The sequence below is a fragment of the Netta rufina genome (genome assembly GCF_964035555.1).
Source record: "Netta rufina genome assembly, chromosome: 38".
Taxonomy (NCBI): domain Eukaryota; kingdom Metazoa; phylum Chordata; class Aves; order Anseriformes; family Anatidae; genus Netta; species Netta rufina.
In genome coordinates this window covers 221,919-248,620 of record NC_140162.1, presented here as the reverse complement: position 1 = coordinate 248,620, position 26,702 = coordinate 221,919, and the positions used below count along the sequence as shown (strand labels likewise).

The 26,702-nt window shown below is 56.1% G+C and overlaps 1 protein-coding gene across 1 annotated transcript; it reads right to left on the bottom strand.

Annotated features, from left to right (window-relative positions):
* Positions 1-81: 81 nt before the first annotated feature.
* PSMC4 (proteasome 26S subunit, ATPase 4) lies at positions 82-26,702 on the bottom strand (the record flags this gene model as incomplete). Its single annotated transcript, XM_084304264.1, is given in 14 exon segments — positions 82-285; positions 1,115-1,170; positions 1,641-1,809; positions 5,100-5,176; positions 7,862-8,029; positions 10,730-10,751; positions 10,753-10,785; positions 10,787-10,825; positions 10,927-11,036; positions 15,955-16,101; positions 18,822-19,008; positions 23,232-23,330; positions 26,323-26,417; positions 26,699-26,702. Coding segments are annotated over 14 exon segments (1,320 nt in total). The 3' UTR covers positions 82-171.

Below are 26,702 nucleotides of genomic sequence, written 5' to 3'. Positions count from 1 at the left end.
GCGCAGCCGCAGCCGGGCGTTGACGCGGGGAAGGCTCCGGATTGGGGTTGGAGGGGGGGGGGGAAAAAAAAAGAAATGGGGTTGGGGGGAGGGGGTTTATTGAGGGTGGCCGCGTGTCCCCGATGTCCCCAAGGTCCCCGATGTCCCCAAGGTCCCCCGGGGGGGGAGGTGTCACTTGTAGAACTCGTGCTCCTGCTCGTCCTTCTTGATGACCGTCTTGTAGGCCTTCTCGAAGTCCTTGGCCAGCACGATGTACCGGTTCTCCCTCACGGCCAGCATGCCACCCTGGGGGACGTCACCCGTGTCACCCGTGTCACCCTTGTCACCCCTGTCACCCCCCCTCGGTGTCACCCGGGTCGCGACACCCACTCCTCGTGGCACCACGGTGCCGCCGCATGGCTCGGGGGTGGGTTATAGTGGGTAGACCTGGCCTCCGTGTCACCCAGACGTGGAGGGACAATGAATTTGTCACCCGTGTCACCTCCCTGTCACCCTTCTGGAGGTGGACATGGCCTCAATGTCACCCTCTTGTCACCCAATCATGAAGGGACAATGAATTTGTCACCTCCGTGTCACCTTACTGTGGGTAGACCTGGCCTCCGGGTCACCCAGCCGTGGAGGGACAATGAATTTGTCACCCGTGTCACCTCCCTGTCACCCTTCTGGAGGTTGACATTGACCCCATGTCACCTTGTCACCCTTCTGGAGGTGGACACAACCTCAGTGTCCCCAATTTGTCACCTTCTGGAGGTGGACACGGCCTCAATGTCCCCAACTTGTCACCTTCTAGAGGTGGACATGGCCTCCATGTCACCCTACCATGGAGGGACAACCGATTTGTCACCTGTGTCACCTCCTTGTCACCCTTCTGGAGGTTGACATGGCCTCAATGTCACCTCCTTGTCACCCAATCATGAAGGGACAATGAATTTGTCACCCGTGTCACCTCTGTGTCGCCTTACTGTGGGTAGACCTGGCCTCCGTGTCACCCAACCACGAAGGAACAACCGATTTGTCACCCGTGTCACCTCCCTGTCACCCTTCTGGAGGTGTCCCCGTGTCCCCAAGTCCCCGTGTCACCATCCCCGTGTCCCCGTGTCCCCGTGTCACCCACCTCCTGGCAGATGGAGTTGATGTCGGCCCCCGAAATCTTGTCCGGCCGCGCCACGTCTGGGTGAGGGTGAAGGAAGCCAACGGTCCCCGGCGTCCCCTCCTGTCCCCAAACGTCCCCTCCCTGTCCCCAGAGGGTCCCCGATGTCCCCAGAGGGTCCCCGATGTCCCCCGGGGTCCCCGATGTCCCCCTCAGGTCCCCAACGTCTCTTGGTGTCCCCATGACCCTTGGTGTCCCCCCCATATCCTTTGGTGTCCCCGCGTCCCCTCATTGTCCCCACGGCCCCAGTTGTCCCCACGTCCCCAAAACTGTCCCCAAAACTGTCCCCGCGTCCCTTCAACACCTCCACACCCTCCATCACCCCCACGCCCTCCACCGTCTCCGCGTCCCCTCCTTGTCCCCACGGCCCCCAGATCGTCCCCACGCCCCCCGGATCGTCCCCACGCCCCCCCAAATTGTCCCCACGCCCCCCCAAATTGTCCCCACGGCCCCCCCAAATTGTCCCCACGTCCCCCCCCCCCAGGGATACAGTCCTCGAGGTCCACCTCCTCGGACAGGTTCATCTTGCCGGTGATGGTGGAGAAGATGAGGCGTTTTTGGCGCCGGTCGGGGAGCGGGAACTCGATCTTGCGGTCCAGGCGGCCGGGCCGCAGCAGCGCCGGGTCCAGGGTGTCCGCGCGGTTGGTGGCCATGATCACCTGGGGGGGACACGGCACCCGTGGGACCTCCCTAGCACCTATAGGGACACCTAGAACCCGTGGGACAGCCCTGGGATGTATAGGGTCACCTAGAACCCATGGGACAACCGTAGCACCTATAGGGACACCTAGAACCGGTGGGACAGCCCTGGGATGTATAGGGTCACCTAGAACCCATGGGACACCCCTGGGATGTATAGAGTCATCTAGAACCTACATGACAACCCCAGCACCTATAGGGACACCTAGAACCCGTGGGACAGCCCTGGGATGTATAGGGTTACCTAGAGCCCATGGGACACCCCTGGGATGTATAGAGTCATCTAGAACCTACATGACAACCCCAGCACCTATAGGGACACCTAGAACCCATGGGACACGCCTGGGATGTATAGGGTCACCTAGAACCCATGGGACAGCCGTAGCACCTATAGGGACACCTAGAACCTATGGGGCCATCTAGAACCCATGGGACACCCCTGGGATGTGTAGGGTTACCTAGAACTCATGGGACACCCCTGGGATGTATAGGGTCACCTAGAACCCATGGGACAACCGTAGCACCTATAGGGACACCTAGAACCCATGGGACACCCCTGGTATGTATAGGGTTACCTAGAACCTACATGACAACCCCAGCACCTATAGGGACACCTAGAAGCCATGGGAGAACCCTAGTACCTATAGGGCCACCTAGAACCCATGGGACACCCCTGGCATGTATAGGGTTACCTAGAACCCATGGCACAACCATAGCAACTATAGGGCCACCTAGAACCCATGGGAGAACCCTAGTACCTATAGGGCCACCTAGAACCCATAGGACACCCCTGGGATGTATAGGGTTACCTAGAACCCATGGCACAACCATAGCAACTATAGGGCCACCTAGAACCCATGGGAGAACCCTAGTACCTATAGGGCCACCTAGAACCCGTGGGACAGCCCTGGGATGTATAGGGACACCTAGAACCCATGGGACAACTGTAGCACCTATAGGGCCACCTAGAACCCATGGGACACCCCTGGGATGTATAGGGTCATCTAGAACCTACATGACAACCCCAGCACCTATAGGGCCACCTAGAACCCATGGGACAACCCTAGCACCTATAGGGCCACCTAGAACCCATGGGACACCCCTGGGATGTGTAGGGTTACCTAGAACCCATGGGACAACCGTAGCACCTATAGGGACACCTAGAACCTGTAGGACCATCTAGAACCCATGGGACGCCCTTGGACACCCTGGGGGCACCCATGGGCCTCTGGGGCACCCACGGGACACGGGGGCACCCACGGGACCTGGGGGGCACCCAAGGGACGCGGGGGGCACCCAAGGGACCCTGGTACACCAACAGGACATGGAGGACACCCATGGGGTCTCCTTGCACCCATGGGACCCTGGGGGCACCCACAGGACCCTGGGGCACCCATGGGCCTCTGGGGCACCCACGGGACCCGGGGGGCACCCAAGGGACCTGGGGGGCACCCATGGGACCCTGGTACACCAACAGGACATGGAGGACACCCATGGGGTCTCCTTGCACCCACGGGACTCGGGGGGCACCCAAGGGACCCTGGGGCACCCACGGGACCCTGGGGGCACCCAAGGGACCTGGGGGACACCCAAGGGACCTGGGGGGCACCCATGGGACCCTGGTACACCCACAGGACATGGAGGACACCCATGGGGTCTCCTTGCACCCACAGGACTCGGGGGGCACCCACATGACCCTGGGGCACCCATGGGCCTCTGGGGCACCCAAGGGACCCGGGGGGCACCCAAGGGACCCTGGGGCACCCATGGGACCCTGGGGCACCCACAGGACATGGAGGACACCCATGGGGTCTCCTTGCACCCATGGGACCCTGGGGCACCCACAGGACCCTGGGGCACCCATGGGCCTCTGGGGCACCCAAGGGACCTGGGTGGCACCCATGGGACCCTGGGGCACCCACAGGACATGGAGGACACCCATGGGGTCTCCTTGCACCCATGGGACCTGGGAGCACCCACGGGACACGGGGGCACCCAAGGGACCTGGGGGGCACACACATGACCCTGGGGCACCCAAGGGCCTGTGGGGCACCCATAGGACCCGGGGGGCACCCAAGGGCCCCGGGGGGCACCCAAGGGACCTGGGGGGCACCCACAGGACATGGAGGACACCCATGGAGTCTCCTTGCACCCACGGGACCCTGGGGCACCCATGGGCCTCTGGGGCACCCATGGGCCTCTGGGGCACCCAAGGGACCTGGGGGGCACCCACGGGACCCGGGGGGCACCCAAGGGACCTGGGGGGCACCCAAGGGACCCTGGGACACCCACAGGACATGGAGGACACCCATGGGGTCTCCTTGCACCCACATGACCCTGGGGCACCCATGGGCCTCTGGGGCACCCATAGGACCCGGGGGGCACCCAAGGGACCCTGGGAGCACCCATGGGACCCTGGGGCACCCACATGACCCTGGGGCACCCATGGGACCCTGGTACACCAACAGGACATGGAGGACACCCATGGGGTCTCCTTGCACCCACAGGACTCGGGGGGCACCCACATGACCCTGGGGCACCCATGGGCCTCTGGGGCACCCAAGGGACCCGGGGGGCACCCAAGGGACCTGGGGGGCACCCATGGGACCCTGGGGGCACCCACAGGACATGGAGGACACCCATGGGGTCTCCTTGCACCCATGGGACCCTGGGGCACCCACGGGACCCTGGGGGCACCCACGGGACACGGGGGCACCCAAGGGACCTGGGGGGCACCCAAGGGACCCGGGGGGCACCCACAGGACATGGAGGACACCCATGGGGTCTCCTTGCACCCATGGGACCCTGGGGCACCCACGGGACCCTGGGGGCACCCACGGGACACGGGGGCACCCAAGGGACCTGGGGGGCACCCAAGGGACCCGGGGGGCACCCACAGGACATGGAGGACACCCATGGGGTCTCCTTGCACCCATGGGACCCTGGGGGCACCCACGGGCCTCTGAGGCACCCATGGGACACGGGGGCACCCAAGGGACCTGGGGGGCACCCACGGGACCCTGGGGGCACCCAAGGGACCTGGGGGGCACCCACGGGACCCGGGGGGCACCCATGGGACCCTGGGGCACCCACAGGACATGGAGGACACCCATGGGGTCTCCTTGCACCCACGGGACTCGGGGGGCACCCACATGACCCTGGGGCACCCATGGGCCTCTGGGGCACCCATGGGACCCGGGGGGCACCCAAGGGACCTGGGGGGCACCCAAGGGACCCGGGGGGCACCCACCTTGACGTTGACGTTCTGGTCGAAGCCGTCCATCTGGTTGAGGAGCTCCAGGAGGATGCGCTGCACCTCGCGGTCAGCTGGGGAGGGGACACGGGGGGGGGGGAGGTGACACCCAAAGGAGACCCCCCGGCACGGGGGGCACCCAAGGGACCAGGGGACCCCAAAAGTTGGGTGACCCAACCATGGGGTCCCCCAAATCCCATCCTGGGGGCACCCAAGGGACCGGGGGATCCCAAAAGTTGGGTGACCCACCCATGGGGTCCCCCAAACCCAACCCTGGGGGCACCCAAGGGACCAGGGGACCCCAAAAGTTGGGTGACGCACCCATGGGGTCAACAAAGGGGTCCCCAAACCCAACCCTGGGAGCACCCAAGGGACCGGGGGACCACAAAAGTTGGGTGATGCACCCATGGGGTCCCCCAAATCCCATCCTGGGGGCACCCAAGGGACCGGGGGACCCCAAAAGTTGGGTGACCCACCCATGGGGTCCCCCAAACCCAACCCTGGGGGCACCCAAGGGACCGGGGGACCCCAAAAGTTGGGTGACCCAACCATGAGGTCCCCAAATCCCATCCTGGGGGCACCCAAGGGACCAGGGGACCCCAAAAGTTGGGTGATGCACCCATGGGGTCAACCAAGGGGTCCCCAAACCCAACCCTGGGGGCACCCAAAGGACCCGGGGACCCCAAAAGTTGGGTGACCCAACCATGGGGTCCACCAAAGGGTCCTTAAACCCCACCCTAGACCCACCCCAAAGACGAGGGGACCCCAAAAGTTGGGTGATGCACCCATGGGGTCCCCAAATCCCATCCTGGGGGCACCCAAAGGACCGGGGGACCCCCAAAAATTGGGTGACCCAACCACGGCGCCCCCCAAGGAACCCAAGAACCCCACCCTAGACCCACCCCAAAGACCGGGGGACCCCAAAACTTGGGTGACGCACCCATGGGGTCCCCCAAACCCAACCCTGGGGGCACCCAAAGGACCAGGGGACCCCAAAAGTTGGGTGACGCACCCATGGGGTCAACAAAGGGGTCCCCAAACCCAACCCTGGGGGCACCCAAGGGACCGGGGGACCCCAAAAGTTGGGTGACCCCACCTTAGGGTCCCCCAAATCCCACCCTGGGGGCACCCAAGGGACCAGGGGACCCCAAAAATTGGGTGACCCAACAACGGGGTCAACCAAAGGGTCCACAAATCCCACCCTAGACCCACCCCAAAGACCAGAGGACCCCAAAAACTGGGTGATCCCACCTTAGGGTGCTCCAAGGGGTCCCCAAACCCAACCCTGGGGGCACCCAAGGGACCCGGGGACCCCAAAAATTGGGTGACCCAACAAGAGGGGTCAACCAAAGTGTCCTTAAAATCCATGCTTGACCCACCCCAAAGACGAGGGGACCCCAAAAGTTGGGTGATCCCACCTTAGGGTGCCCCAAATCCCATCCTGGGGGCACCCAAGGGACCGGGGGACCCCAAAAATTGGGTGACCCAACAACGGGGTCAACCAAAGGGTCCATAAACCCCACCCTAGACCCACCCCAAAGACGAGGGGACCCCAAAAGTTGGGTGATCCCACCTTAGGGTGCTCCAAGGGGTCCCCAAAATCCCATCCTGGGGGCACCCAAGGGACCGGGGACCCCAAAAGTTGGGTGACCCCACCTTAGGTCCCCCAAATCCCACCCTGGGGGCACCCAAAGGACCAGGGACCCCAAAAATTGGGTGACCCAACCATGGGGTCAACCAAAGGGTCCATAAACCCCACCCTAGACCCACCCCAAAGACCAGGGGACCCCAAAAGTTGGGTGATCCCACCTTAGGGTGCTCCAAGATGTCCCCAAACCCAACCCTGGGGGCACCCAAAGGACCGGGGGACCCCAAAAATTGGGTGACCCAACAACGGGGTCCACCAAAGGGTCCGTAAACCCCATCCTAGACCCACCCCAAAGACGAGGGGACCCCAAAACTTGGGTGACGCACCCATGGGGTCCTCCATGGGGTCCCCAAATCCCATCCTGGGGGCACCCAAGGGACCCGGGGACCCCAAAAGTTGGGTGACCCAACAACGGGGTCAACCAAAGGGTCCACAAATCCCATCCTAGACCCACCCCAAAGACGAGGGGACCCCAAAACTTGGGTGAAGCACCCATGGGGTCCTCCATGGGGTCCCCAAATCCCATCCTGGGGGCACCCAAAGGACCCGGGGACCCCAAAATTGGGTGACCCAACAACGGGGTCAACCAAAGGGTCCACAAATCCCATCCTAGACCCACCCCAAAGACCGGGGGACCCCAAAAGTTGGGTGACCCACCCATGGGGTCCCCCAAACCCAACCCTGGGGCACCCAAGGGACCGGGGGACCCCAAAAGTTGGGTGACCCAACAAGAGGGGTCAACCAAAGTGTCCCCAAATCCCATCCTGGGGGCACCCAAAGGACCGGGGGACCCCAAAAGTTGGGTGATCCCACCTTAGGGGCCCCAAATCCCATCCTGGGGGCACCCAAGGGACCGGGGGACCCCCAAAAGTTGGGTGACCCCACCTTAGGGTGCCCCAAATCCCATCCTGGGGGCACCCAAGGGACCCGGGGACCCCAAAAATTGGGTGACCCAACCACGGACGCCCCCCAAGGAACCCAAGAACCCCACCCTAGACCCACCCCAAAGACCACAAAACCCCCAAAACACCCCCACGGGACGCCCCGAAACCCCACCGGGGACCACCCCCCGAGCTGCGGGGGTGGCCCACCCAAGGGTGCCCGTCCTCACCCCCGGTCTGGGCGTCGAAGCGCTTGGTGGCGATGGCGTCGATCTCGTCGATGAAGATGATGGCGGGCGCGTTCTCCTTGGCCAGGCGGAAGACGTCGCGCACCATGCGGGGCCCCTCGCCCAGGTACTTCTGCACGAACTCCGAGCCCACCACGCGGATGAAGGCGGCTGGGGGGCACCCAAGGGTGCTGGCACCCAAGCTGGCGGAGGTGGTCGTTCCCCCCCGCCCCCCCAGCCACTCCCATCCCCACCCTTCCGGGATCTTCGGCGCGCACCGGGGGTGCCCGCCACCGGGTCCCGGTGGGGGTCGGCGGCCCAAGGAGTCCAGTAGCAACCCTTGGGTGCCAGCAGCGCCCCAAGGAGCCCAGCAGCACCCTTGGGTGCCACCAGCACCCAAAGGAGCCCACCAGCACCCCTGGGTGTCAACACCATCCCTTGGGTGCCATCATCACCCCAAGGAACCCACCAGCACCCTTGGGCGCCACCGTACAAACCCCAAGGAGCCCACCAGCACCCCTGGGTGTCAACGCCAACCCTCGGGTGCCACCAGCACCCCAAGGAACCCAGCAGCACCCTTGGGTGCCATCACGACCCTTGGGTGCCACCAGCACCCAAAGGAGCCCACCAGCACCCCTGGGTGTCAACACCATCCCTTGGGTGCCATCATCACCCCAAGGAACCCACCAGCACCCATGGGGTGCTACCAGCACCCCAAGGAGCCCACCAGCACCCAAAGGAACCCACCAGCACCCTTGGGTGCCATCACCACCCAGGGTTGCCATAAGCACCCCCAGGCAACCACCACCACCCCAAGGAACCCACCAGCACCCCTGGGTGCCACCAGTACCCAAAGGAGCCCACCAGCACCCTGGATGCCACCTCCACCCAAGGAGCTCACCAGCACCTTTGGGTGCCATCACGACCCTTGGGTGCCACCAGCACCCCAAGGAGCCCACCAGCACCCCTGGGTGTCAACGCCATCCTCTTGGGTGTCACCAGCACCCCAAGGAACCCACCAACACCCTTGGGTGCCATCACCACCCCAAGGAACCCACCAGCACCCAAAGGAGCCCACCAGCACCCCTGGGTGTCAACGCCATCTCTTGGGTCCCACCAGCACCCCAAGGAACCCACCAGCACCCATGGGTGCTACCAGCACCCCAAGGAACCCACCAGCACCCTTGGGTGCCACCAGCACCCCAAGGAACCCACCAGCACCCAAAGGAACCCACCAGCACCTTGGGTGCCACCACCACTCCAATGAACCCACCAGCACCCCAAGGAACCCACCAGCACCCCTGGGTGCCACCAGTACCCAAAGGAGCCCACCAGCACCCCTGGGTGCCACCTCCACCCCAAGGAGCTCACCAGCACCTTTGGGTGCCATCACGACCCTTGGGTGCCACCAGCACCCCAAGGAGCCCACCAGCACCCCTGGGTGTCAACGCCATCTCTTGGGTCCCACCAGCACCCCAAGGAACCCACCAGCACCCTTGGGTGCCACCAGCACCCCAAGGAGCCCACCAGCACCCCAAGGAACCCACCAACACCCTTGGGTGACATCACCACCCAAGGAACCCACCAGCACCCAAAAGGAGCCCACCAGCACCCCTGGGTGTCAACGCCATCTCTTGGGTCCCACCAGCACCCCAAGGAACCCACCAGCACCCTTGGGTGACACCACCACCCCAAGGAGCCCAGCAGCACCCTTGGGTGCCACCAGCACCCTTGGGTGCCATCACCACCCCAGGGTGCCATATAGCACCCCTGGGCACCACCACCACCCCAAGGAACCCACCAGCACCCCTGGGTGCCACCAGCCCCCCAAGGAACCCACCAGCACACCCTGGGTGTCAATGCCAGCCAAAGGAGCCCACCAGCACCCCTGGGTGCCACCAGCACCCCAAGGACCCCACCAGCACTCTTGGGTGCCACCAGCACCCCTGGGCGCCACCTCCACCCCAAGGAGCCCACCAGCACCCCTGGGTGTCAACACCAGCCCAAGGAACCCACCAGCACCCCTGGGTGCCACCATGACCCCAAGGACCCAACCATGACCCCAAAGGACCCCAGCACCACCCATGGGTGCCACCATGATCCCAAGGACCCAACCACCACCCCAAGGACCCAACGGCCACCCCAAGGGCTCAACCAGCACCCATGGGTGCCACCATGACCCCAAGGACCCAACCATGACCCCAAGGACCCCAGCACCACCCCAAGGACCCCACTGCCACCCATGGGTGCCACCATGACCCCAAGGACCCAACCAACACCCATGGGTGCCACAACCACCCACGGGTGCCACCATGACCCCAACGACCCAACCACCACCCCAAGGGCTCAACCAGCACCCATGGGTGCCACCATCACCCCAAGGGCTCAACCAGCACCCATGGGTGCCACCACCACCCAAGGACCCAAGAATGACCCCAAGGACCCAACCAACACTTATGGGTGCCACCATCACCCCAAGGACCCAACCACCACCCATGGGTGCCATCACCACCCCAAGGGCTCAACCAGCACCCATGGGTGCCACCCATGACCCCCAACAACCCCAACCATGACCCCAAGGACCCAACCACCACCCATGGGTGCCACCACAACCCCAAGGGCTCAACCAGCACCCATGGGTGCCACCATGACCCAAGGACCCAACCAACACCCATGGGTGCCACCACAACCCCAAGGGCTCAACCAGCACCCATGGGTGCCACCATGACCCCAAGGACCAAACCATAACCCCAACGACCCCACCACGACCCCAACGACCCCACCACCCCCCCAAGGACCCCCCCCCCCCCCCCCAGCACCCCAAAACCACCCCCCCCCCCCCCCCCCCCCCAGCACCCATGGGTGCCCCACCTGTGGTGTGATGCGCCACCGCCCTTGGCCAACATGGTCTTCCCGCAGCCGGGCGGTGCCGTACATCAGGACACCCCGCGGGGGGTCAATGCCGATCTGGGAGGGGGGACACAACCCCAGGGGGGCGTCACGGGGGTCCCATGGGTGCCCCCCCCTCCCCCACCCGAGCACCCTAGGGTGCTGCGGGGGCCACCCACCTGCTTGTAGAGCTCGAAGTGGGTGAGGGGGAGCTCGACGGCCTCGCGCACCTCCTGCTTCTGGATGTCCATGCCCCCGATGTCGGCGTACATCACGTCGGGTTTCTGGTCTGGGGGCAAGTCCCAAAATCGGCTTTATCCTCCCCAAAAATCATGGAGAAGACCCCCGCTCCATCCCAGACCCCAAAACTGGTGAAATCGCCCCCAAAAAAAACTTGAAATGTAACGCGGATCATTTAGGATCTTGGCCATGAAGACGTTGGGTAGACCCAACAATGAGACCCAACACCCATTAAGTCCCAAAATCGGCTTTATCCTCCCCAAAAATCATGGAGAAGACCCCCACTCCATCCCAGACCCCAAAACAGGTGAAATCGCCCCAAAAAAAAACTTCAAATATACCGTAAATTATTTAGGATCTTGGCCCATGAAGACGTTGGGTAGGACCCAACGATGGAGATCCACCATCCATTTAGGTCCCAAAAATCGCCTCTATTCTCCCCAAAAATCATGGAGAAGACCCCAGATCAACCCCAGACCCCAAAACTGGTGAAAACACCCCAAAAAAAAAACCTTCAAATATAATGAATTATAATGTAGATGATTAGGATCTTGGCCATGAAGACGTTGGGTAGACGCAACGATGGAGATCCAACACCCATTTGGGTCCCAAAATCGCCTCTATTCTCCCCAAAAATCATGCAGAAGACCCCCGCTCCATCCCAGACCCCAAAACTGGTGAAATCGCCCCCCAAAAAAAACTTCAAATATAACGTAAATTATTTAGGATCTTGGCCATGAAGACGTTGGGTAGACCCAAGGATGGAGACCCAACACCCATTTGGGTCCCAAAATCGCCTCTATTCTCCCCAAAATTCATGGAGAAGACCCCGGCTCCATCCCAGACCCCAAAACAGGTGAAATCACCCCCAAAAAAAACTTCAAATATAATGTAGATTATTTAGGGTCTTGTCCATGAAGACGTTGGGTAGACGCAACGATGAAGACCCAACATCCATTAAGTCCCAAAATCGTCTTTTTCCTCCCCAAAAATCATGCAGAAGACCCCCGCTCTACCCCAGACCCCAAAACACGTGAAATTGCCCCAAAAAAAACTTCAAATATAACGTAAATTATTTAGGATCTTGGACATGAAGACGTTGGGTAGACCCAAGGATGGAGACCCAACACCCATTAAGTCCCAAAATCGTCTTTTTCCTCCCCAAAAATCATGGAGAAGACCCCAGATCAACCCCAGACCCCAAAACACGTGAAAACGCCCCCAAAAAAACTTTAAATATAATGTAGATGATTTAGGATCTTGGCCATGAAGACGTTGGGTAGACCCAAGGATGGAGATCCACCACTAATTTAGGTCCCAAAATCGCCTCTATTCTCCCCAAAAATCATGGAGAAGACCCCCGCTCCACCCCAGGCCCCAAAACACGTGAAAACGCCCCAAAAAAAACTTTAAATATAATGTAGATGATTTAGGATCTTGGCCATGAAGACGTTGGGTAGATGCAACGATGGAGACCCAACACCCATTAAGTCCCAAAATCGGCTTTTTCCTCCCCAAAAATCATGGAGAAGACCCCCGCTCCACCCCAGACCCCAAAACTGGTGAAATCGCCCCAAAAAAAAACTTGAAATGTAACGCGGATCATTTAGGATCTTGGCCATGAAGACGTTGGGTAGACGCAACGATGGAGATCCACCATCCATTTGGGTCCCAAAATCACCTCTATTCTCCTCAAAATTCATGGAGAAGACCCCGGCTCCATCCCAGACCCCAAAACTGGTGAAATCGCCCCAAAAAAAACTTCAAATATAACATAGATTATTTAGGGTCTTGTGCATGAAGACGTTGGGTAGATGCAACGATGGAGACCCAACACCCATTAAGTCCCAAAATCGGCTTTATCCTCCCCAAAAATCATGCAGAAGACCCCCGCTCCATCCCAGACCCCAAAACACGTGAAAACGCCCCAAAAAGAACTTTAAATATAATGTAGATGATTTAGGATCTTGGCCATGAAGACGTTGGGTAGACCCAACGATGGAGACCCAACACCCATTTGGGTCCCAAAATCGGCTTTATCCTCCCCAAAAATCATGCAGAAGACCCCCACTCCATCCCAGACCCCAAAACAGGTGAAATCACCCCAAAAAAAACTTCAAATATACCGTAAATTATTTAGGATCTTGGCCATGAAGACGTTGGGTAGACCCAACGATGGAGATCCACCATCCATTTAGGTCCCAAAATCGCCTCTATCCTCCCCAAAAATCATGGAGAAGACCCCCGCTCCATCCCAGACCCCAAAACTGGTGAAATCGCCCCAAAAAAAAACTTGAAATGTAACGCGGATCATTTAGGATCTTGGCCATGAAGACGTTGGGTAGACCCAACAATGGAGACACAACACCCATTAAGTCCCAAAATCGGCTCTATTCTCCCCAAAAATCATGGAGAAGACCCCCGCTCCATCCCAGACCCCAAAACAGGTGAAATCGCCCCAAAAAAAAAACCTTCAAATATAACAAATGTAATGTAGATGATTTAGGATCTTGACCATGAAGACGTTGGGTAGACGCAACGATGGAGATCCACCACCCATTTAGGTCCCAAAATCGGCTCTATTCTCCTCAAAATTCATACAGAAGACCCCCGCTCCACCCCAGACCCCAAAACTGGTGAAATCACCCCAAAAAAAAACTTCAAATATAACGTAAATTATTTAGGAACTTGGCCATGAAGACGTTGGGTAGACCCAAGGATGGAGACCCAACACCCATTTGGGTCCCAAAATCGCCTCTATTCTCCCCAAAATTCATGGAGAAGACCCCGGCTCCATCCCAGACCCCAAAACAGGTGAAATCGCCCCAAAAAAAACCTTCAAATATACCGTAAATTATTTAGGATCTTGGACATGAAGACGTTGGGTAGACCAAAAGATGAAGACCCAACACTCATTTAGGTCCCAAAATCGCCTCTATTCTCCCCAAAAATCATGGAGAAGACCCCCGCTCCATCCCAGACCCCAAAACACGTGAAAACGCCCCAAAAAAAACTTTAAATATAATGTAGATGATTTAGGGTCTTGGCCATGAAGACGTTGGGTAGACCCAAGGATGGAGATCCACCACTAATTTAGGTCCCAAAATCGCCTCTATTCTCCCCAAAAATCATGGAGAAGACCCCCGCTCCACCCCAGACCCCAAAACTGGTGAAATCGCCCCAAAAAAACCTTCAAATATAACCTAGATTATTTAGGGTCTTGTCCATGAAGACCTTGGGTAGACCAAAAGATGAAGACCCACCACCCATTTAGGTCCAAAAATCGCCTCTACCCTCCTCGAAATTAACGGAAAAGACCCGATTTCCACCAAAAACCCAAAAACACGTGAAATCACCCCAAAAAAAACTTCAAATATAACCTAGATTATTTAGGGTCTTGGCCATGAAGACCTTGGGTAGACCAAAGGATGAAGACCCACCACCCATTTAGGTCCAAATATCGGCTCAATCTTTGTCGAAATTAACGGAAAAGACCCGATATCCACCAAAAACCCAAAAATAGGTGAAATTACCCCAAAAAAATATTTAAGTATAATGTAGATGATTTAGGGTCTTTGCCATGAAGACCTTGGGTAGACCAAAAGATGAAGACCCACCACCCATTTTGACCCAAAAATCGCCACTATCCTCCTCGAAATTAACGAAAAAGACCCGATTTCCACGAAAAACCCAAAAATAGGTGAAATCACCCCCAAAAATATTTAAATATAATGTAGATGATTTAGGATCTTCTCCCAATGACGTTGGGTAGACCAAAAGATGAAGACCCACCACCCATTTTGACCCAAAAATCGCCTCTACCCTCCTCGAAATTAACGGAAAAGACCCGATATCCACCAAAGACCCAAAAACACGTGAAATCACCCCAAAAAAAACTTCAAATATAACCTAGATTATTTAGGGTCTTGGCCATGAAGACCTTGGGTAGACCAAACGATGAAGACCCACCACCCATTTTGACCCAAAAATCGCCTCAATCTTTGTCAAAATTAACGGAAAAGACCCGATTTCCACCAAAAACCGCAAAACAGGTGAAATCACCCCAAAAAAAAAATTAAATATAATGTAGATGATTTAGGATCTTGTCCATGAAGACGTTGGGTAGACCAAAAGATGAAGACCCACCACCCATTTAGGTCCAAAAATTGCCTCTATTCTCCTCGAAATTAACGAAAAAGACCTGATTTCCACCAAAGACCCCAAAACACGTGAAATCACCCCAAAAAAAACTTCAAATATAACCTAGATTATTTAGGGTCTTGGCCATGAAGACCTTGGGTAGACCAAACGATGAAGACCCACCACCCATTTTGACCCAAAAATCGGCTCAATCTTTGTCGAAATTAACGGAAAAGACCCGATTTCCACCAAAAACCCAAAACGCGTGAAAATGCCCCAAAAAATATTTAAGTATAATGTAGATGATTTAGGGTCTTGGCCATGAAGACATTGGGTAGACCAAACGATGAAGACCCACCACCCATTTTGACCCAAAAATCGCCTCAATCTTTGTCGAAATTAACGGAAAAGACCCGATTTCCACGAAAAAACCAAAAACACGTGAAATCACCCCAAAAAAACCTTCAAATATAACCTAGATTATTTAGGGTCTTGGCCATGAAGACGTTGGGTAGACCAAAAGATGAAGACCCACCACCCATTTTGACCCAAAAATCGCCTCTACCCTCCTCGAAATTAATGGAAAAGACCCGATTTCCACCAAAAACCCCAAAACGCGTGAAATCACCCCAAAAAAAAAAATAAATATAATGTAGATGATTTAGGATCTTGTCCATGAAGACGTTGGGTAGACCAAACGATGAAGACCCACCACCCATTTTGACCCAAAAATCGCCACTATCCTCCTCGAAATTAACGGAAAAGACCCGATTTCCACCAAAAACCCCAAAACGCCTGAAAACGCCCCAAAATGGCCTTTTTTTCACCTGAGGTGAGCATCATGATGCTGCTGTCGGCCTCGGGGGGCAGCACGTCCACCAGGGCGTTGCTGTGCTTGTGCAGCGCCACCGAGGCGTTGGGCTTCAGCAGCTCGCGGTCGATGGTGCTGAGGATGCGCACGTAGTAGTTGGAGCCTGTAGGGTAATTAATGGGGTCGTTAATAGGGTCGCGGCCACCGAGGGGATCCCAGTGGGGTGTAGGGTCAAGAAAGATCCTAAAAGTGGTCATTGTGACCCCAAAAAGTGAACCTACAAGTGGCGTTGTGTCCCCTCTTGATGATAACCGTGATCCTATAAATGATCCTATAACTCTTCGTGACCCCAATCATGACCCTAAAAGGGTTCCCATGTCCCTCATGACCCTAAAAGTGTCCCCGTGTCCCCTCATGACCCCAATCATGACCCTACAAGTGTCCCCAATGACCATAACCATGACCCTACAAGCACCATTGAATCCCCTTGTGTCCATAACCATGACCCTACAAGTGTTCCTATAACTCTTCATGACCCCAACCATGACCCTAAAAGCGACCCCATATTCCCCATGACCCCAATCATGATCCTAAAAGCGTCCCCATGTCCCTCATGACCCCAATCATGACCCTACAAGTGTCCTTGTGCCCCCTGATGACCCCACCCGTGGATGCGCACGTAGTAGTTGGAGCCTGTAGGGTAATTAATAGGGTCGTTAATAGGGTCGCGGCCACCGAGGGGATGCCAGTGGGGTGTAGGGTCAAGAAAGATCCTAAAAGTGGTCATTGTGACCCCAAAAAGTGAACCTACAAGTGGCGTTGTGTCCCCTCTTGATGATAACCGTGATCCTACAAATGATCCTATAACTCTTCGTGACCCCAATCATGACCCTAGAAGCGACCCCATATTCCCCATGACCCCAATCATGATCCTAAAAGTGTCCCCGTGTCCCTCATGACCCCAATCATGACCCTACAAGTGTCCCTGTGCCCCCTGATGACCCTACCCATGGATAAGCATTTAGTAATTGGAGCCTGTAGGCTAATTAATGGGGTCATTAATGGGGTCGTTAATAGGGTCGCGGCCACCGAGGGGATCCCAGTGGGGTGTAGGGTCAAGAAAGATCCTAAAAGTGGTCATTGTGACCCCAAAAAGTGAACCTACAAGCTTTGTTGTTTCCTCTGATGACCATAACCGCGATCCTACAAGTGTTCCTATAACTCTTCATGACCCCAATCATGACCCTAAAAGCGACCCCATATTCCCCATGACCCCAATCATGATCCTAAAAGCGTCCCCATGTCCCTCATGACCCTAAAAGTGTCCCCGTGTCCCCCCATGACCCCAATCAAGACCCTACAAGTGTCCTAAATGACCATAACCATGACCCTACAAGTGTTCCTATAACTCTTCGTGACCCCAATCATGACCCTAAAAGCGTCCCCATATTCCCCATGACCCCAATCATGATCCTAAAAGCGTCCCCGTGTCCCCAGTGACCCCAATCATGACCCTACAAGTGTCCCTGTGCCCCCTGATGACCCCACCCATGGATGCACACGTAGTAGTTGGAGCCTGCGGGGTAATTAATGGGGTCATTAATGGGGTCGCGGCCACCGAGGGGATGCCAGTGGGGTGTAGGGTCAAGAAAGATCCTAAAAGTGGCCCTAATGACCCCAAAAAGTGAACCCACAAGCGTTGTTGTGTCTTCTTGTGAGCATAACCGTGATCCTACAAATGATCCTATAACTCTTCATGACCCCAATCATGACCCTAAAAGCGTCCCCATGTCCCTCATGACCCTAAAAGAGTCCCCGTGTCCCCTCATGACCCCAACCATGACCCTACAACCATCCCCACGTCCCCCATGACCATATCCATGACCCTACAAGTGCCCCCACGCCCCAACCATGACCCTACAAGTGCCCCCATGCCCCCCACACCCCTAATCCTGACCCTACAACCCTCCCCACGCCCCCCATGCCCCACCCCCAACCCTACAAGTATCCCCATGCCCCCCACGCCCCCAACCATGACCCTACAAGTGCCCCCATTTCCTTCAAGACCCCAACCATGACCCTACAACCCTCCCCACGCCCCCTGATGACCCCAACCCTGACCCTACAAGTGACCCCATGTCCCCCCACGTCCCCCACGCCCCACCCATGACCCTACAAGTGCCCCCACGCCCCTAATCCTGACCCTACAACCATCCCCATGCCCCCCACGCCCCCAACCATGACCCTACAACCATCCCCACACCCCAACCGTGACCCTACAAGTGCCCCCATGTCCTTCAAGACCCCAACCATGACCCTACAAGTGCCCCCATGCCCCAACCATGACCCTACAAGCGCCCCCATGTCCCCCACACCCCCAACCATGACCCTACAAATGCCCCAACGCCCCACCCCCGACCCCACAACCCTCCCCACGCCCCCCACGCCCCCACCCATGACCCCAAACCCTCCCCACGCCCCCACCCCCGACCCCACAACCCTCCCCACGCCCCACCCATGACCCCACAACCCTCCCCACGCCCCAACCATGACCCCACAACCCTCCCCACGCCCCCACCCCCGACCCCACAACCCTCCCCACGCCCCCCACGCCCCCACCCATGACCCTACAACCATCCCCACGTCCCTGATGACCATAACCATGACCCTACAAGTGCCCCCACGTCCCTGATGACCATAACCATGACCCTACAAGTGTCTCTACGTCCCCTAATGACCATAACCATGACCCTACAAGCGCCCCCACACCCCAACCATGACCCTACAAATATCCCCACGCCCCCCACGTCCCCACCCATGACCCCAAACCCTCCCCACGCCCCCACCCCCGACCCCAAACCCCCCCCCCCCCAAGCCCCCCACCGGTGGTGGAGCCGACGATGGCGGTGTTCTGGTCGACGGCCTCGAGGAACTGGCCGATGACCAGGGGGATGCTCTGGATGCGCTTCACCTCCTCCTGCGCGTGCAGGAACTCCTTCTTCAGGTTCTTCTGCTCGTCCTTGATGTACTCCTCCTGCACCTCCAGGAACTCCAGCTCCTGCTGCAGCTTCTAAAAAGAAAAAAAAAGAAAAAAAAAAGAAAAAAAAATTAAAAAAAATAAAAAAAGGGGGTTGGGGGGGGACGCGGGATCTCAAAATGTCAGGGGTGAGCACAAAAAGGCAACAAGTGTCACTAAAAAGGCATCAAGTGTGCCCAAAAGGTTACGAGTGTCATCAAAAAGTCAACAAGTGTCATCAAAAAGACACCAAGTGTGCCCAAAGGGTCAAAAGTGTACCCAAAAAGTCAACAAGTGGGCCCAAAAAGTCAACAAGTATCATCAAAATGTCAACAAGTGTCGCCAAAAAGTCAACAAGTGTCGCCAAAAAGTCAACAAGTATCATCAAAAAGTCAATAAGTGTCACTAAAAAGGCACCAAGTGTGCCCAAAAACCAACCAAGTGTGCTCAAATGGTCAGAAGTGTGCCCAAAAAGTCAACAAGTGTCACCAAAAAGTCAACAAGTGTGGCCAAAAAGTCAACGAGTGTCACCAAAAAGTCAACGAGTGTCACCAAAAAGACACCAAGTGTACCCAAAGGGTCAGAAGTGTGCCCAAAAAGTCAAGAAGTGTGGCCAAAAAGTCAACAATTGTCACCAAAAAGTCAACAAGTATCACTAAAAAGGCACCAAGTGTGCCCAAAAACCAACCAAGTGTGCTCAAATGGTCAGAAGTGTGCCCAAAAAGTCAACAAGTGTCACCAAAAAGTCAACAAGTGTGGCCAAAAAGTCAACAAGTGTGGCCAAAAAGGCATCAAGTGTCCTCAAAAAGACACCAAGTGTGCCCAAAGGGTCACAAGTGTCCTAAAAAGGCATCAAGCGTGCCCAAAAAGGAATCAAGTGTGCCCAAAAAGTCAACAAGTGTCACCAAAAAGTCAACAAGTGACGCCAAAACGTCACCTCCAGGAACTCCAGCTCCTGCTGCAGCTTCTACAAAAAAAAAAAAAATAAATAAAAAATTAAAAAAAAGGGGGTTAGGGGGGGACGCGGGATCTCAAAATGTCAGGGGTGAGACCAAAAAGTCAAGAAGTGTCACTAAAAAGGCATCAAGTGTGCCCAAAAGGTTACGAGTGTCATCAAAAAGTCAACAAGTGTCCTCAAAAAGACACCAAGTGTGCCCAAAGGGTCAAAAGTGTACCCAAAAAGTCAACAAGTGGGCCCAAAAAGTCAACAAGTATCATCAAAATGTCAACAAGTGTCGCCAAAAAGTCAACAAGTATCATCAAAAAGTCAATAAGTGTCACTAAAAAGGCATCAAGTGTGCCCAAAAGGTCACGAGTCTACCCAAAAAGTCAACAAGTGTCCCCAAAAAGGCACCTCCAGGAACTCCAGCTCCTGCTGCAGCTTCTACAAAAAAAAATAAAATAAAAAAAAAATAAAAAAAGGGGGTTAGGGGGGGACGCGGGATCTCAAAATGTCAGGGGTGAGACCAAAAAGTCAAGAAGTGTCACTAAAAAGGCACCAAGTGTGCCCAAAAACCAACCAAGTGTGCTCAAAGGGTCAAAAGTGTACCCAAAAAGTCAACAAGTATCATCAAAAAGACACCAAGTGTACCCAAAGGGTCAGAAGTGTGCCCAAAAAGTCAACAATTGTAACCAAAAAGTCAACAAGTGTCATCAAAAAGTCAACAAGTGTCATCAAAAAGGCAACAAGTGGCACCAAAAAGGCAACAAGTGGCACCAAAAAGGCAACAAGTGGCACCAAAAAGGCAACAAGTGGCACCAAAAAGGCATCAACTGTGCCCAAAAAGACACCAAGGGTACCCAAAAGGGTCAGAAGTGTACCCAAAAAGTCACCAAGTGTCATCAAAAAGTCAGCAAGTGTCCCCAAAGTGCCCACGTCCCCAAGGGGTCCCCATGTCCCCAAGAGGCCCTAAATGTCCCCAGGAGACCTCAAATGACCCCAAAGGACCCCAAATGTCCCCAAGAAGTCCCAAATGAACCCAAAGGACCCCAAATGACCCCAGGAGACCCCAAATGACCCCAAAAGACCCCAGGAGACCCCAAATGACCCCAAGAGGTCCCAAATGTCCCCAAAGGACCTCACATGTCCCCAATGGCGCCATGTGTCCCCAAGGGACCCCAAAGGACCCCAAATGACCCCAAGAGACCCCAAATGACCCCAAACGACCCCAAGGACCCCAAACGACCCCAAAAGACCCAAAAAGACCCCAAACGACCCAAAAAGACCCCAAAAGACCCCAAACGAACCCAAATGTCCCCAAGAAGCCCTAAATGACCCGAAGAGACCCCAAATGACCCCAAATGCCCCAGGAGACCCCAAAAGACCCCAAGAGGTTCCAAATGACCCCAAAAGACCCCAAACGACCCAAAAAGACCCCAAACGACCCCAAACGAACCCAAATGTCCCCAAGAAGCCCTCCATGTCCCCAAGAGGCCCCAAATGACCCCAAATGCCCCAGGAGACCCCAAAAGACCCCAAAAGACCCCAAGAGGTTCCAAATGACCCCAAAAGACCCCAAAAGACCCCAAAGACCCCAAATGACCCAAAAAGACCCCAAATGACCCCAGGAGACCCCAAACGACCCCAAAAGACCCCAAATGTCCCCAAGAAGCCCCCCATGTCCCCAAGGGGCCCCAAATGACCCCAAGGGGCCCCAAAAGACCCCAAAAGACCCCAAATGACCCCAAAAGCCCCCAAACGACCCCCAAAGACCCCAAACGACCCAAAAAGACCCCAAACGACCCCAAATGTCCCCAGTGGCGCCATGTGTTCCCAAGGGACCCCAAACGTCCCCAGGAAGCCCCAAATGTCCCCAAGGGGCCCCAAAAGACCCCAAACGACCCCAAAGGACCCCAAACTACCATAAAAGACCCCAAACAACCCAAAAAGACCCCAAACGACCCCAGCAGACCCCAAAAGACCCCAAACGACCCCAAAAGACCCAAAAAGACCCCAAACGACCCAAAAAGACCCCAAAAGCCCCCAAACGACCCCCAAAGACCCCAAGAGGTTCCAAACGACCCAAAAAGACCCCAAACGACCCCAAGAGACCCCAAGAGCCCCCAAACGACCCAAAAAGACACCAAACGACCCAAAAAGACCCCAAACGACCCCAAACGACCCCAAGAGGTTCCAAATGACCCCAAAAGACCCCAAAAGGTTCCAAATGACCCCAAAGGACCCAAAAAGACCCCAAACGACCCCAGCAGACCCCAAACGACCCCAAATGTCCCCAAGGGGCCCCAAATGTCCCCAAGAGACCCCAAAAGACCCCAAATGTCCCCAAGAAGCCCCCCATGTCTCCAAGGGGCCCCAAATGACCCCAAATGCCCCAGGAGACCCCAAACGACCCCAAACGACCCCAAATGACCCCAAAAGACCCCAAGAGACCCCAAACGACCCAAAAAGACCCCAAAAGACCCCAAACGAACCCAAATGTCCCCAAGAAGCCCTCCATGTCCCCAAGAGGCCCCAAATGACCCCAAATGCCCCAGGAGACCCCAAAAGACCCCAAAAGACCCCAAAAGACCCCAAAAGACCCCAAAAGACCCCAAAAGACCCCAAAAGACCCCAAGAGGTTCCAAACGACCCCAAATGACCCAAAAAGACTCCAAACGACCCAAAAAGACCCCAAACGACCCCAAATGTCCCCAATGGCGCCATGTGTTCCCAAGGGACCCCAAACGTCCCCAGGAAGCCCCAAATGTCCCCAAGGGGCCCCAAATGACCCCAAATGACCCCAAAAGACCCCAAAGAACCCCAGCAGACCCCAAGAGACCCCAAGAGACCCCAAACGACCCCAAATGACCCCAAAAGACCCCAAGTGACCCCAAAGACCCCAAACGACCCAAAAAGACCCCAAACGACCCAAAAAGACCCCAAACGACCCCAAACGACCCCAAGAGGTTCCAAATGACCCCAAAGGACCCAAAAAGACCCCAAACGACCCAAAAAGACCCCAAACGACCCAAAAAGACCCCAAACGACCCCAAACGACCCCAAGAGGTTCCAAATGACCCCAAAGGACCCAAAAAGACCCCAAACGACCCAAAAAGATCCCAAACGACACCAAAAGACCCCAAAAGCCCCCAAACGACCCCAAAGACCCCAAATGACCCAAAAAGACCCCAAACGACCCCAAAAGACCCCAAGAGGTTCCAAATGACCCCAAAGGACCCCAATGGCGCCACGTGTCCCCAAGAGACCCCAAAAGACCCCAAGAGGTTCCAAATGACCCAAAAAGCCCCGAAACGACCCCAAAAATCCCCCCCCTCACCTTATATCTGCTGTAGAGGTCCTCCAGGTCCTCGGGTTCGGGGACGAGGAAGGCCAGCCCCGCGGGGGGACGCGGCACGGCCAGCGCGGGGACATCCTCCTGGGGGGGGGGGGACACAAATTTGGGGTGAGAAACGCAAATTTTGGGAGCGGACACACAGCACCGAGAGACAGCCGGGACACCCAGAGGTCGGGGAACCCAAAAGGCGCTTGAATTGCCCCAAAAGGCGCTTGAATGTTCCCAAAACCCCAATGTCGCCAAAAGACCCCAAAGTCCCCAAAATTTGGTGTCCCCAAGACCTTGGTGACCCCAAAAGATGCTTGAATTGCTCCAAAATGCGCTTGAATGTCCCCAAAAGACCCCAAAATCCCCAAAATTTGGTGACCCCAAGACCTCAGCATCCCCCAAAATCCCCTAGATGTCCCCAAAATTTGGTGTCCCCAAAACCCATTGAATGTCCCCAAAAGACCCCGAATTCCCCAAAATTTGGTGTCCCCAAAACACATTGAATGTCCCCAAAAGACCCCAAAGTCCCCAAAATTTGGTGTCCCCAAGACCTCAGTGACCCCAAAACACACTTGAATTGCCCCAAAACACACTTGAATTGCCCCAAAAGACCCCAAAGTCCCCAAAATTTGGTGACCCCAAGACCTCAGCGTCCCCCAAAATCCCCTAGATGTCCTCAAAATTTGGTGACCCCAAAACACGCTTGAATTGCCCCAAAACACACTTGAATGTCCCCAAAACCCCCTTGAATGTCCCCAAAACCCCCTTGAATGTCCCCAAAACCCCCTTGAATGTCCCCAAAACCCCCTTGAATGTCCCCAAAACCCCAGTGTCCCCAAAACACACTGAATGTCCCCAAAAGACCCCAAAGTCCCCAAAATTTGGTGTCCCCAAGACCTCGGTGACCCCAAAACCCCCTTGAATGTCCCCAAAAGACCCCAAAATCCCCAAAATTTGGTGACCCCAAGACCCCTTCTTGTCCCCAAGACCTCAGTGACCCCAAAACTCCCTTGAATGTCCCCAAAAGACCCCAAAGTCCCCAAAATTTGGTGTCCCCAAGACCTCGGTGACCCCAAAACACACTTGAATTGCCCCAAAAGACCCCGAAATCCCCAAAAGACCCTGATGTCCCCAAAACACACTTGAATTGCCCCAAAAGACCCCAAAATCCCCAAAATTTGGCGTCCCCAAGACCCTAATGTCCCCAAAACACACTTGATTTCCCCAAAAGACCCCAAAATCCCCCAAATTTGGTGACCCCAAGACCCCTCAATGTCCCCAAGACCTCAGTGTCCCCAAAAGACACTTGATTTCCTCAAAAGACCCCAAAGTCCCCAAAATTTGGTGTCCCCAAGACCTCAGTGTCCCCAAAACCCCTCAATGCCCCCAAAAGACACTTGAATTGCCCCAAAAGACCCCGAAATCCCCAAAAGACCCTGATGTCCCCAAGACACCTTGATGTCCCCAAAACCCCCTTGAATGTCCCCAAAAGACCCAAAATCCCCAAAATTTGGTGTCCCCAAGACCTCGGTGACCCCAAAACACACTTGAATGTCCCCAAAATTTGGCGTCCCCAAAACACATTGAATGTCCCCAAAAGACCCCAAAATCCCCAAAATTGGTGTCCCCAAGACCTCGGTGACCCCAAAAGACACTTGAATTGCCCCAAAACACACTTGAATGTCCCCAAAACCCCCTTGAATGTCCCCAAAAACCCATTGAATGTCCCCAAAAGACCCCAAAATCCCAAAATTTGGCGTCCCCAAGACCTCGGTGACCCCAAAACCCCTTGAATGGCCCCAAAAGACCCCAAAATCCCCCAAATTTGGTGACCCAAGACCCCTCGATGTCCCCAAGACCCCAATGTCCCCAAAACACACTTGAATTCCCCAAAAGACCCCAAAATCCCCAAATTTGGGTGTCCCCAAGACCTTGGTGTCCCCAAAACCCCTCGATGTCCCCAAAAGACACTTGAATTGCCCCAAAACACACTGAATGTCCCCAAAAGACCCCAAAGTCCCCAAAATTTGGTGTCCCCAAGACTTCGGTAACCCCAAAACACACTTGAATTGCCCCAAAAGACCCCAAAATCCCCCAAATTTGGTGACCCCAAGACCCCTTCTTGTCCCCAAGACCCCAATGTCCCCAAAACACACTTGATTTCCCCAAAAGACCCCAAAATCCCCCAAATTTGGGTGTCCCCAACGCTGGGTGTCCCCAAAACCCCCCCAATTGTCCCCAAAATTTGGGCGTCCCCAAAACATTTCTGGGCGTCCCCAAGACCCCCCGATGTCCCCAACGCCTCGGCGTCCCCAAAACCCCCCAATCGTCCCCCAAAAAAAACCCCTCGGGGTCCCAAAATCCCTCGGTTTCCCCCCAAAATTTGGTGACCCCAAAACTCCCCCAAATGACCCAAAACCCCTTGGGTTCGCCCCCACCCCCCAAAGACCTCCCTGAAAACCCCTCGTTTCTCCCCAAAATCTGGCTGTGTCCCCCCCAGCTCATGGCTGTCCCCACGGTCACCGGGAGACCCCAAAACCCCCCAATTTTACCCAAAATCTGGCTGCCCCCCCCCCCAAAAAAAAATGGGTGGTCCCAGCACCTGGTTGACCGCAAAACCCCCATTTTCTCCCCCAAAACAACGTTTTTCTCTCCAAATCCCCAAACCTCCGTTTTCCTCCCCAAAAAACAAAACCCGTTTCCCCACCCCAAAAAACCTAAATTCTCAATTTTACCAGAAACTCTCTTTTTCACCCCAAAACCTCAAACCCCCATTTTCCCCCCAAAAAACACCTTTCCGCCCAAAAACCCTACTCCCCTCCCACCCCCAGCTCTTTCCAACCCGTGTCCACCTCCACAACCACCTGGAGCCCCAAAACACCCGATTTTACCCCAAAAACCGCCTCCACCCCCAAAAAAACAGTGCCCCAAACCCCCCCATTTTTCCCCCAGAAACCCACCTCCCCCCCCAAAACCCGGCTCCCCCTTTCCCCCCGGCTCCCCTCTCCCGTGCCCGCCGCCACAGTCACCGGGGTGCCCCAAAAACCCCCGATTTCACCCAAAATCCACCCCCCCCCCCCCCCACCTGCGCCTTCTCCCCCAGGACCCCGATCTCTCCATCGTGACTCGGCGCGCGGGGGCCGACGGGAAGTGGGCGGGAAGGGGGGCGGGGCGCAAGGGCTTATGGGAGCCGGCCGGCGGCGCGGGGCATGCTGGGAGTTGTAGTCCGGCGGGGAGGGGAGGAGGCATTGCGCCTATGGGGGGAGGCGCGGGGGGTGATGGGAGTTGTAGTCCGGGCGCGGGGGTGATGGGAAGTAGAGTCCTCGAGTAGGGGGGCAAAAGGCCCCCTCAGAGGGCCTGGCCGCCATCTTGTGCCCCCCCCCCTCCCCCGATGTCCCAAAATTCGCTTTTTTGTCCCCAAAGTGTCACCAAATGTCCCCAAATCTAAATATGTGTCCCACCCAT